General features: G+C 35.5%; 1 protein-coding gene across 2 annotated transcripts; it reads right to left on the bottom strand.

The window, feature by feature from the left end:
- Positions 1 to 2,947: 2,947 nt before the first annotated feature.
- LOC126693147 (uncharacterized) lies at positions 2,948 to 13,466 on the bottom strand. Of its 2 annotated transcripts, XM_050389024.1 has the most exons (4): positions 13,058 to 13,466; positions 4,585 to 5,103; positions 3,733 to 3,872; positions 3,189 to 3,434 (listed from the first exon to the last, which is right to left on the bottom strand). In XM_050389024.1, the coding sequence occupies exons 1-3, from the start codon at positions 13,331 to 13,333 to the stop codon at positions 3,768 to 3,770; spliced, it is 900 nt and encodes a 299-aa protein (XP_050244981.1). In that variant the 5' UTR covers positions 13,334 to 13,466; the 3' UTR covers positions 3,189 to 3,434; positions 3,733 to 3,767. The 2 variants fall into 2 exon arrangements, with proteins under 2 accessions (XP_050244980.1, XP_050244981.1); XM_050389023.1 differs by lacking the exon at positions 3,733 to 3,872 and having other exon boundaries at positions 2,948 to 3,434; positions 13,058 to 13,453.
- Between the last annotated feature and the right edge of the window lie 228 nt (positions 13,467 to 13,694).

Raw genomic sequence — 13,694 nt, 5'->3', positions numbered from 1 at the left:
AAAAACAGTAAGTCTATAATTAATTTCTTTAATTGTTAACTTTTCATTCATTGTTAACATGATAAGTTGTTATTAGTAAGTGATAAAATTATCTCAATGATAAGTTTAAATCATATATATATATATATATATATATATTGTGTCTCAAGCATTGCTGGTTACGAAACCTATATGAATGCTTTAGGGCCGTTTGGTAAGGGAGTCCAAACAATAGTTTTCAATATTTAAACACTGAAAACTGTGGGCAAAAAAAAATGTTTGGTAGGAAATTTCTTTTAGAAGTGTTTGAATTACGTTTTTCATTTTAGGGTATTTGAACGCTGAATTTAGAGAAATCCTCCTACCAATTTTCATTTTTCGAATAACATTGTTTAATAATACTTTTGTAAATATGTTAAAAATTGTACCTGATTAGACCACATGAGGGAACTTTCTCACTCTTCAAATAAATTAATAATACTTTTATTGTACTTGTTAGCTTTTTAAAAAATATATATACTCATACCAAACACACAATTATATTTTTTTCACAAATTAAAATATGTTATTTGAAACATAATATTACTCCTATTCAAAAAAAAAAAACATAGTATTACTCATATTTTTTGTATTATAAATACTTTAAACACATATTTTCATAATACTTCTTAAACTACAATTTTCACGTATTTTCCTTTGTTTTGTACTGACTACTGAGTCAATTGATTACAAAAAAGACAAGGAACCGTATATCCCCCATGTGCACTGGACCAAACACAAAATATGGGATGGAAATGAAAGAGGTGGTAATGATTCGAAAAACATTACAGTCCAGCTGGGCCCACTTTGCAAGGGAGTGGGCTAACTCATTGGGCTCCATAAATACTCTTTTTTTTTGGGGAGAATCGGACTCCATAAATACTATGTTTCTCTTCAATCATTACACAGAGCAAGAAATGATAAGAGGTATTACTATTTTTTTTTTTTTTTTAGTTGATAAGAGGCATTACTTTAGTATGATGAATTGATTATGTATAAACTTCTAGAACAAAAGAAAATTGATTATGTAGCTGCTAGTAAAAATGTTTCGATCTCTTGTGCCTGAAAATCAACACAAATATCACATCTATTGTAGTTCAAACCTAAAACTCATTCTCCACTAGGATGATTAGGACAAAATTGGCCTTTACCCCTTTCTATCAAACAATCCAACATTTCGCCTCCTTTCCCAAACTAATTAGGGAAATGTCCCTCTTTTGAAACTCAATTTTCTCAAAATCGAGTTAAACCCTATTGTGGTATTTTAAGGATCTTATAGTGACGTTTTGGAACTCGAGCTCCATGAACTTGAGTTATCGGTAAAAAGAAAAAAAAACTTGCATGGAACTTGAGTTCATGGAGCTCGAGTTCCAAAACGCCACTATATGATCCTTAAAACGTCACTATAGGATCCTTAAAACGCCACTATAGGGTTCCAGAAATTTTTTTTTTTTTTTTTTTTTTTAAAACTCAATTTTGAGTAAATCAAGTTTCAAAAGAAGGACATTTCCCTAATTAGTTTGAAAATGAGGGCAAAATGCTAGATTTTTAAAAAAAAAAAAAAAAGAGCAAAAGCCAATTTTCTCCAAGATAATTATGCAATTCTTTAGGAGTATAATACATTTTCTCATGTAACAATAAATCTCACTAATTAAATTTATAATGAAACTCACTATTTATGTAAGATGAGAAAGTACACATTTATTGTACTCCTAGAATATTTTATAGTTTTCCTCAACACCCTCCTCCCCCACTCACCCAAAAAAAAAAATTTAATTAATTAATTAAAAAAAGGCAAAATACTTATGGTGCTACTATCAAGGATAAATACTATAAGGTTGTGTTTGTTTCCATGAAAAGTAGTAGAGGATTCAAACCTATTATGCCTGCTCATTAAACCATAGTATTTAAATAAAGGCTCGCTAGCAGCTCAAAATATTTTTTTTTCTCTTATATCTAAATAAAAACACAATTCTCGTTGAATATAGGATAAAAATATACTTCTCATCCTAAAATGTGACCCAAGTTTTTTTTTTTTTAGAAACAAATTTGACCCAAGTTTAATTTTCTTCTTTTTTTTTTTTTTTTTTAGAATCCAGCTGTAGAATTTTTATTGATATCTAGGCTTGGATATGGGTTAGGCTACGTGCCATTTTGGGTAGTACATGGGCTACCCCATTTTGAGCTCTTCTAACATCAGGAAACAAACTGTCTGACAGCATGCTTGCATCCTCCACTCCGGTATGCGGCCACATGATAACGGGTTTGCTTCTGCCTTGTTGATAGCATCAATGACAGTGGATGAACCACCTTCGAACTCCACCTCCCGACGTCAAGCTGCCATGCATTGCTTCTACCACCTCCCAACATCGAGCCGCCATTGCTTCTACCTCTACTACTACCACCGCAGCTGTTAGCATCGCTTGTATTCTTTCACTCAGACCCAACTTTGATTTTCATTCTTCAAATTCAGAAAGTAGAAACCTTCATGTTTGAGATCTTTCAAATGTATCAATATGTTCTTCTATGTATTTTCTGTTAAATTTGTTCCACGCCATCAATTTTTTAGCATGCCACATCATCATTTCAGTTATTATCTGTATAATATCTTTAACAGCCTGAATGGAAAATAAATTTAGTCCCTAAGAAATTTAAATCTCCTTAACAATATTTGAATGGAAGAACTGAATTGATATCTTTTAAATTTAATCCATTAGGAGTAGAATTTTAAATTTTAAATTTAAGAGACAAAAATCAAACTAAGATCAACCTTCAAAGCCAAAAAGCATATTTTAACCCTACATATATTTCACGAACCAGCTTCAACTGATTCAATTGCATGAGGGACAAAGGACAGACCCACTAGAACTAGTCATGCCAAGACATACATGCGCACATACAAGAAACACACCCTTACAACAATGAAAAATACTAAAGATACTATAAATTTTATTGCATACTGTTTACAAACTGAGGCGATAATAAATGTGATAATAAATGAAATGAATGTCTAAACTTCTTTAAAATTTGCTATTCCCTCCAAGCAACATCAATTTATCCATGACAGCAAAATCATAGTGATGTTCTATTCGACAATAATCACATCTCACTAAATTAGTCTTACAAATGAAAGATACCAATACAATAATCCCTGCTGTTACAAAATTGAATTTACTTGTGTAGTTGTACTTTTAAGTAGAATCTGATTTGGCAGTGCCCTCCTCAGTTGTTTCACCTGTATCATGCCCCTCTGTCGACTCCACTTCTTCAGGCTTCGCAGGTCCTGGACCAGCAGATACCTTAACCATTGATGGACGCAAGAGTCTATCACCAAGTTTGAACCCTTTGCGAAATTCTTGAATAATTATACCTTCTTCATATTCATTGGAATCCTCACGCATAATTGCTTCATGCAGCTTTACATAAAAACAAATCAATATATAAAACTTTATCAGAAAAAACTGTCCAAATGTTTATGTTCTAATAGAATGATGTAAATAATAACAAAGCTATTGTGTTTATTAGAATCATCATCTCTAAGTAATGTAAATGAAGTTTTTACAAGTCTCACCAACTTTATACCCACCAAAGTTAATATTCCATCAGGTATGTAAAGCTACAGTAAAAACTGAATGCCTCACATGTGCACAAGCGCACACACCCAACACATTGTGTGTGTTTTGTGTATACATGATATATAACACTTAAACTCACCGAGCTGGCTCGAATCAATCAAGACCTGGTTTCGGTTAAAAGCGTATCCAGGTCTTCATCAAACCTGAAAAGACTTGACTAAGGGTTCGAAAAAGCTCAGCAAGTACACGATTACATTTCAAGCCAACTCGGTACCTTACCTGCATCAAGCTAATGATCAGATAGGACAACCATTATGCCAATTGATAAGTAGGGCAATGATTTTCACATATGAGCTTTTTGATCATCGGGACATATCATGCTATCAGGAAGAATTTTACACTTCCTGGATATTGTAACAGAAGAGTTGCTCCATTACTAGTATAATCTAACAAAAGGTATGATGCTTTGCCATTTGCTTTATGTAACCGTGTGATTCTGTTGCCTTCTCGTCAACACACACTCATGCCCCTATATCTTTTGTGTACATACAATCAAGACCTGGTTTCAGTTAAAAGGTATCCAGGTCTTCACAAAACCTGAAACTGTCAAAAGACTTGACTAAGGATTTGCATTTCTAGCCAACTCGGTAGGTTTACCAGCGTCAAGCTAATGATCAGATAGGACAACCATTATGCCAATTGACAAATATGGCTTTCAGGTATGAACTTGTTATCAGGACACATCATGCTCATCAGGAAGAATCTTACACTTTCTGAATATTGCAAGGGCAAAGTGGGTCTAATAATAAAATATTCTAATGAAAATTATGACTGGTTGGTTTCTTTATCCAACAGTGCCATTATGTTGTCGTCTTCAATACCTACTCTTACTGCTAAAAATTCTCTATATTAGCCAAAGAAAGATACGAGTTCCACAAGATATAATATAAAGGGACCTATACACTACAGGTGAAAAGAGCCATTAACTCACCAATGGATCAAAGGGGTTTCCTACTGTCTCAACAGGTACAACACCAAGTGAGTTTAGTATCTCTATGAACTGCTTAGATATGCTTTGATAACTATTGTTGATCTTCTCTTCCCCCTCGGTCTCTACTTTAATCTGGGTTTTAGCTCTCTCAAAGTTATCCAATACGGGCAACAAACTTTCCACAACCTCCCCCTGAGCATTTGTTAACAGTGAAAGTCTGTCCCTCTCTGTCCTCTTCCGGAAATTGTCAAAGTCTGCACTAATCCTAAGAATTCGCTCCTTCTCTGTCAACAGTTCTTCAGACAGAGAAGCTACTTTCCTCTCAAGGCTTATTTTCTCCTCTTCAATGGATTTTAAAAAAGATTCTATTTCGGCAACCCCGGATTCATCATTGCTAGCTAAAGCTTCCTTGTACAACTGGAGTGAAGATACAATGGCTGAAGCAGGTACTTCCTCAGCACCATTAACATCATCATCACTTGAAACATCTTCAACGCCAGCAGCACCATCCACAATGTCCTGTTACATAAATCTATTAGCAAAGAAAATAAGGAAATTGGAATTAAACACTTGAAATTTTCACTCTGTCAAACATGCAGATGCATACTCATAAGTACATGGTCAAATCAAGTTAAAAAATAGAAAGTTACTAATAGATCCAAGTGTATGATTGGAAAGTTAAATTAACCCTAGGTTACCAAACAAACAATTTTAGATCAAAATATGACTTTGGTCCCTAACCTATGACTCAAATTCAAATTTCAATTTCGTCCATGAACTATTAATTGCTTCAAATTAGTCCCTGAAGTTTTGATATGTAATCGTTACCTTGCTTTGCCATTACTATGAGCAATTGCAAATATAACAGACATTTATTGTACACAACTGCACATCCTTATAATGTTGGCATAGCATGTTATACCATAAGCTTTTCAAAATCAAAATACATGAAGACACTTGAATTTAATATTTTAAAATATTAAAATATTCTTTTTAAATAAATAAAAAATTAAAAAGGAGTGTAGCCCAAGTACACAGGATGTATAGTATGGGTACCTCAACATCAATCACTAAAAGTACAATTATCAATCAAATCTATAATGGACAAAATGGAAAGTAATCCCAATGATGACATCCACTCAAAAGAAGGTCTGAAAAAAAAAACAATTTCAGGTCTAAAATAGTCACATCTCTCAAAACTTCTAATATTCCTTTCCCTCCGAAGGCATTACATTAAACAAATAGTAATTCCCTTCAAATTTCTATATTCCGATGTTGACCAAAATGACCTTGCCAACATGCTAATAATTCAATAACGCTTTTAGGCATAATTGATAATTCACTTAATCCCAAAAAGACTAAGGACCATAGTCCACAACTCCCTAGCCATAGAGCAATGAATGAGTAAATAATCAACATTCTCCCAATCCCTTTTACACATACAACATCAATCTATCACAATAATACTTTCTTTCTTTTTTCTCAAATTGTCAACTATCAAGATCTCCCTAATACTGCAGTCCACACACACACACACACACAAGGTGACTATAGTTGAGATTTTAGCCGTCTAGATACTCTTCCAAGGAAAAGTCACATCTTCAATGGAAACATTGTGGTGCCCCACACCATTTACGACCTTAACCCTAGGTAACCCTAATGTGAGACTAAGATAATTTAAAGTTAGGGTTTAATTTAGCATGAGTGATATATATATATATATATTGCCTAGTAATTAGTTAGTTCTAACTAGGTTAATTTAAAAGCTAAGTTAATAAATGGAATGCTTGATAAGTTGATTACTACATAACAAAGCACCATAGTAGTATTTGACCTCAAAACCCCCTTGTTTAGATGGCTTCAAACAAAGCTTATCCTCCCTGATGCAATTCATTTTTAAAGTTAGTCGTTTACTAGTGCTTATGTTGTATGATAAGTAGATCCTTTCACTCGTAACAGAAAGTTAGTTAGTTGATAGATTGTTAGTAATAAGTGCAATAGCCTATTAGTTGGTTAGAGATGTTTGTTAGGCTTTGGCCAATCACATGGCAGCCACATGGTAGATTCTTGTAACTAACTTTCTAGCCAATTAGTAGCTTGCCTATGTATCTATAAATAAACAAGGATGCCTTCATTGTAACTAGTTGAATTTGAATCCAAGAAATCTACCTATGAGGTATTATTCCAAGAGTGTGTCTCTTGAAGAACTAGTTCATTCTTTTTTTTTTTTCTCTAAGCAACTTAGCTTTCTAAAACATCTTTCCTTAAGCAACTTAGCTTTCTAAAACATCTTTCCTTTTCACTATTTTTTCCTCCATCATAAATTGGTATCAGAGCTTGAGATCCTTAGGATTCAAGTTCGTTTGCAATTTGTTTCTTCATTTTCTATCATCAAGAACCTATCAAGATCCTATCTTGATTTCATTTTCTTATCCTCTACTAGTGAGCTTAAGAATTTGTGAAGATGGCACCAATAGCTTACAATAGAAGGAACAAGAAAGCTTCTGCAGCACATGAACCTGAGGTGCAGGTTCATCCCAGGCAGTAGCCGCAACCACACCAAGAAGGAGAACCCCAGGTGACATTGGAGCAAACTGTGGAGCTGCTAAGGGGGCAACTTGCTGCCTTGACTGAGGAAGTGAGAAGAAACCAGCGTTATCATCCTAGAAATGATGATGAACCTGCTAAAGATGCTGAAACTGACAGTCACAGCAACTTTAGTAACCCAATTGGTCAGCCTAAGGGGGGTATTCCAAGGCAAGTGCCCGGTCCTCCAAGAGGATAACCAAAATGGGAATCAAACATCAAGATAGAGTTACCTAAGTTGTACGGTGGCTCGAATCATGAAGAATTCATGATTTGGCTTAACCAAGTGGAAAGAATCTTTGATTTCCATGAGGTACCAAATTCCAAGAAGGTGAAATTGATCTCTATCAAGCTGAGAGGGAGAGCTTCAGCCTGGTGGGAACAGCTTCAAGTTCAAAGAGTTAGGAGGGGTAAAAGAAAGATCCAAGATTGGTGCAAGATGAAGTAGAAATGAGAAACCAGTTTCTGCCTTTCAATTATATGCAGTCCTTGTACAAACAACTGCATAATTTGAAACAACATGGCAGTGTGGAAGAGTATACAGAGGCATTTTATCAACTGGTAGCTCGAGTAGACCTAAATGAGAGTGAAGAGCAGATGGTTGCAAGGTTCTTGAGTGGTCTTAAACCACCAATTCAAGATGCCTTATCTATGCACCAACTGTGGTCTGTTTTTGAAGCTTACAATAGAGTCTTGATATTTAAGAAGCAACTTGCAAGAAAAGCTTTTGTACAGTTCCAAGCTTATGGTGGTAGCAAAAGTACCCAAGTCAGCACTCAAGGAAGGCCAACTACTAGCAGTGCACAGCCTTTCAAGATTGACAGTGCAGGCTTGCCTTCAACTTCTGGTACGGTCAAACCAGTCCCTAAAGTAGCACAAAGATTTACATTTAAGTGCTACAAATGTGGAGAAGCTAGGCACAAGGCCACAGATTGCAAGAAAGGGGGAGTTAATAGAGGACAATAGAGGAGGGGAATGCATTCAAGAACCCGTATATGATCAATACGTATATGATCATTTTTGTTACTTATTTAGACCATTGCAGTACAAATACATTTCCCCAATAGCTTTGCTACATTTTTCCAATGCCTAATCAACATGTTGGTATGTTCTACTGCTTTAATCTATCAACTATTTTCTCACAAGAGTTTAAGTATTTAACATTGTTACTTGAAGGTAAAGTCAGCCAAGTGATTAGCATGCCCCTGACCATTACTATTGTAAGTGTTAGGTAAATTGGTAAATATAAAATGATGATCAAAATTTGATTTTGGACCCTAATTATTTGTTATAGATTGGACCAAATTTATCTTTGAACTATTGACTGTTTCAAATTAGTCCTTCGAGGTTATAAAAGTTCCTTAATGTTACTCTTCCCTTGGCTTATCATCATGTGAATAACAATTGCTGATGTGGCATTTTTTTTTTTTTTTTCAATATGAATCTCCTTATAATAGAGGTTGGGCTTTAGTGCGATAGCAAGTGTCTTCCACCAAAAGTGATAGGTTGCGTGTCTGAGTTCTGGAATCAACCTCTCCAAAAAAATTGGGGGTAAGGTTGTCTACTAGTCACCTCTCTTAGGCCCTGCAAAAGTGAGAGTTTTATGCACTGGGTATGACTTGAGATGTCCTTATAATGTCAACATGACATGTTAGACACATTCTGATTTCTAGAAATTAGAGTATATACATGACACTTTTGTGACTTTATTTCTAGTTACTTCTTTTAAGGGCACTTATGGCATTAGACTTTGGAAATATATAAGACGGGATGCAACAAATTTTTTACGTTACCTTCAGTTTAAGGTGGGAGATGGAACAAATGTTAAATCTTGGTATGGTTTATGGTGTGATGATCTTCCATTGAAGTAGGCCTTTGTGGACTTGATATGTCTTACATGTGCCAAGGAAGCCTCAGTAGTAGATCTTATGCAATATTGTGGAAATGATTGGGAGTTAGAGCCTTTATCAGAATCATGCATGATTGGAAGTTAGAGCCTTTATCGTCCTTGTTGGATTTAATTACTCTACTCCAATGAGGGGACGTGGGGAGTGATGGAGGAAAAAATGGTGAAAACAAAAGATGTTTTAGAAAGCTAAGTCGCTTAGAGAAAAGAAAGAATGAACTAGCTCTTCAAGAGACACACTCTTGGAATAATACCTCATAGGTAGATTTCTTGGATTCAAATTCAACTAGTTACAATGAGGGCAACCTTGCTTATTTATAGATACATAGGCAAGCTGCTAATTGGCTAGAAAGTTAGTAACAAGAACCTACCATGTGGCTGCCATGTGATTGGCCAAAGCCTGACAAACATCTCTAACTAACTAATAGGCTATTGCACTTATCACTAACAATCTATCAATTAACTAACTTTTTGTTACAAGTGAAAGGATCTACTTATCATACAACATAAGCATTAGTAAACGACTAGATTTAAAAATGAACTGCATTAGGACTGTCCCTCTTTGGAACACACTTGTCCTCAAGTGAGGCTAGTTGTAAGATAATCTGGTGCATGACAAGGCATCAAATGATGCACATTGAAACTGTTGGAGATATGCATATGATCTAGTAGTTTCATTGATCTGCATTCTCATTAGTTGCTGTATTAAGCTGCTGCATCATGCTAGAGATTAAGGTTTGTTGCTGCTTTGTGTCAAGGCTGCAAGTGTAAGCAGCCATGTAGATGCTCTTGCATCCAACCTTCTTCATTTTGACCATTGGTTTGGGACTAGCTTTCCCCTTCTTTGGCTGCAATGTGTAACGATTTCCTTTCTTGTATAGGCTGGATGTGTTGCTCCTTATCATTCCACATATTGATCATATACGGGTTCTTGAGACACCTTATCATTCCACATATTTTTGAACAACAACGATGGTTGAATTTGTATTCTATTTTTCCTCCTGTTCCTGCTATTCTTATTCCTGAATTCTATGCAAATATGTTTGATTGCAACTTTTTAGAGACATTTCCGTGTCTCCATACGTGGAAATACTTTCTATATTGATGCTGACATAATTGCTAATGCTTTAGAGATTCCTCATGTTACTAAACTGGATTATACTTTTGAGAATGATCCTGACAAGGATGTAGTTCTCAATCGGTTTTGTGGCCATAACTACCTTTGGGGTAATCATGCCAATGCCAAAACCGTGGGCTTTACTGATGAAGTACGTCTCCTCAACAAAATCATGGGTGCAAATCTTTATCCTCTTTCACACGGTAACACAATTACCTTAGAGCGAGCTTTCTTTCTTTATGCCCTTCTTACTAATGTGCCTATTGATCTTCCTTCTATGTTATTATTCTCATAACTACTGTCATAATTTACCTTCTTGTCACAATTACCTTAGAGCGAGCTTTCTTTCAAAGCTATGTGTGGTCATTACCAGTAAGTACTACATAAGGTAGCAATAAATTTAGGATTAAGTCTATTATACAAACTTCGATTCTCTTAGTGAAATGTTGCCTTGAAAATTGTTTAGGTTAATACCTCCCCAGATTTTTCACTATGAAACCACAGTTTCATAAGTTTTCTTGAGTCATCATTCTTGGTGTTCATGTGATCTATGCTTGTTTGATGTTTTAATCATTTTAATCAAGAACATAATTAATTAATTATTTATTTGGTTAAAAGTTGATTAATTTGGTGATAACTAGGGTCCAAAACCCTAACAATTAGTAATCCTAGCAATAGGTTATTTACAGTCCTAGTCCTTCTAGGAAAGGATATAACAACAGCCTATATAAAGGCTTTCTTATTTTAAGCTTTGAGATTGTGATTGCCTTCTAACTAAGTTTGATTACTTAGGAAAACCTAGGTGTGATTGCCTAATGTTTTATCTATCTTATTTCTTGTTCTATTCCCTGTTTTAACACCAATGACCAAAAAACCATCAACACATTCAAGAATCAATCTTTTTTTTTTTTTGATAAGTAATAAGTTTTATTGATATAAAAAAGGAACACCCTAGTACACAGGGAGTGTACAAGGGGTCAAGAAATCAAATACAAAAATTGCAAGAGTCTAGGGAATCAATAAAAGAAGGGAATGATTGTTTTTGCAAAGCAAACAACTAATCCACTAAAGTTCTAAAAAAGAATAGCTCGAGGTCCAGAATAGATCGCTCAATATCTTCAAAACATCTACTATTTCTCTCCTTCCAAAGACACCACATTAGGCAATGAGGAATGATGGACCAAATATAACCATTTCGATGACGACCAAAGCTGCCTTGCCAACACCCTAACAGCCCCAAAACAGTATGCAGCATAACCCAAGCTACTCCAAATAAACCCAAAACCATAGACCATAGATCCATAGCAATAGGACAATGAAGGAAGAGATGGTCAACTGATTCACCATTTCTCTTGCACATGTAGCACCAATCCAAAATCCACACCTTCCTTTTTCGTAAATTACCAATCGTCAAGCATTTCCCTAAGGCAGCAGTCCAAACAAAGAAAGCTACTCTAGAGGGAATCTTCTGCTTCCAAATACTTTTCCAAGGGAAACCATAGATAGTATCGCCAACTATGATTCTATAATAATCATTAACCATGAACCCCTTGAATATGACCAAATTCTTAAAGATCAGACATCAAGATTACTATCAAAACCCATTCAAGCTTCCAATCTGCGTCACCCAAAACACCATGTCCTTTCTCTACTAAATAGGCATCAAATAACTTATCAAACCACCCTTTAATTCTTAAACACAACCACTATCCATAATTTTCTTGCAAATGTTTTGCTTCAAAAATCGGTATTGTTGCCTTGTTTATCCCCATCTTATCAAACGGTAGTCAATTTTGAGCCCTAACCTTTCTTCCAAAGAGAATTAAAAAACTATGAGAAGAATTTAACATCAGGTTGACTTTTTGAATGAAGGGAAGCATCAAGCATGCCATACCCCCCACCTCTAATATTTCAATACTCCATAATACTACAAGTGGGAGGAATGACTGAACCCACTAACCAATGAAACTGAGAACCCAATGGAGATGAGGTTCATTTATAGCTAAACCCACCTGAGGCAGTGCCTGCAATTCCCTATGCCCCCATCTAGGTCCCTCAAACATCTCAGTGGATAAGTGCTGCTATGGTTATGCCCAAGCAGGGTCTTCCACAAACTGGTCAACCCCTTCCCCTTTTTTCAAGTATGGAAAAGGAAAAGGAAAAAAATAAAATAAAAATAGAAAGTTCTCCAGCATTTGACAGCACTTTGTTTGAAGTTCCTTGAGTGATATATCCAATTTTCAACTGACAAAATACACACGCAAAACAAAAATGCAGAGAGAGAGAGAGAGAGAGCGAGAGCTTCATATGTGTCCCTTTCAATCAGATGAAATGGGAATATGAAGATTTTAAGAGTTAAAAACTCCATGCTGATAATACCCCATATGGTTTTGCAAAATTTAGGACAAGTCCATTGTAACCAGCATTACCACATTCCGAACTGCATATTGCAAGAACCTAGTAGATAGTTGTGTCACACCCAACTTATGTCTAAAGCCTATGTATTCAAATCTACACTATTGATTTCCATTCTCTAGAGACATAGTAAGGAAAATACTATCAATAGAAAATTCTATTAGCCTCTACTTCACATTCGACGGCAACAGCCTAATCTAATCAATCAAACGATAGATGATACCACACAATTTCTGGCCACCAAATACAAACAATGCAATCAAGTTAACACACACCTAACCCAATTTCTACTAATACAAAAAATTTCTTTTCTTTTAAATCTTCTAACACTTACTCAGCAAACCACAATGAATGAATTAACAATACAAAAATTTTACTTTCTTTTCAGTCTTCTAACACTTACTCAGCAAACCACAATGAATGAATTAACAACAGTGCAAATGGAATACCTGGACTTGTTGCTGTTGCTGCTGAGGTTCTTGAACCTCTTCTTGGGTCTGGGTCTCAGTGGTGTCAGTTTCACCGGAGGAAGAAAAAGGAACGAACTTGACGAAGCGTAGGGAGGAGGGTAGGTGGGAGAACCGGAGAGAAGTTAAAGGCGAAGGTCTGGGGGTACTGTGTCTGAAAGACACGCAAAAGGGTTTTTGGGATTTTGAGGATATGGAACAAGTGCGTGGCGTGAAGGGTGCATGGATTATGCTTGGAGTTTTGAGTACAGTAGCCATTGCTGAATAGCTCAGAGAGAGAGAGAGAGAGAGAGAGAGAGAGATAAGGGAAACACAAAACTAACAGACAGACAGACAGACAGCGCCTATGCTTTTGATATGAGTGGACTGGAGGAAGGAAGCCTCAGAAACTTCAAGAGTTCGGTAGTTGATTACAAGTGGGTCGGACTTAGGTTGGACTCTTGACCCAGAAACAAACCCATCTGCTTTCTGTTTTCGGTAGTTGAGAATGAAAGTCGTGTTTATTTTTATTCTTTTAAAAATATTAGGATTATAAAACTAATAATTTTTTTAGAAACAAAATTGTAATTGCGTTTGACTTCAAGAAATTAACATGCTATTATTTGCATTCTTTTCTTTT

This window comes from Quercus robur, chromosome 7 (genome assembly GCF_932294415.1).
Source record: "Quercus robur chromosome 7, dhQueRobu3.1, whole genome shotgun sequence".
Classification (NCBI taxonomy): domain Eukaryota; kingdom Viridiplantae; phylum Streptophyta; class Magnoliopsida; order Fagales; family Fagaceae; genus Quercus; species Quercus robur.
The sequence above is the reverse complement of the archived record's forward strand: the minus strand, read 5'-3'. Positions and strand labels throughout refer to the sequence as shown.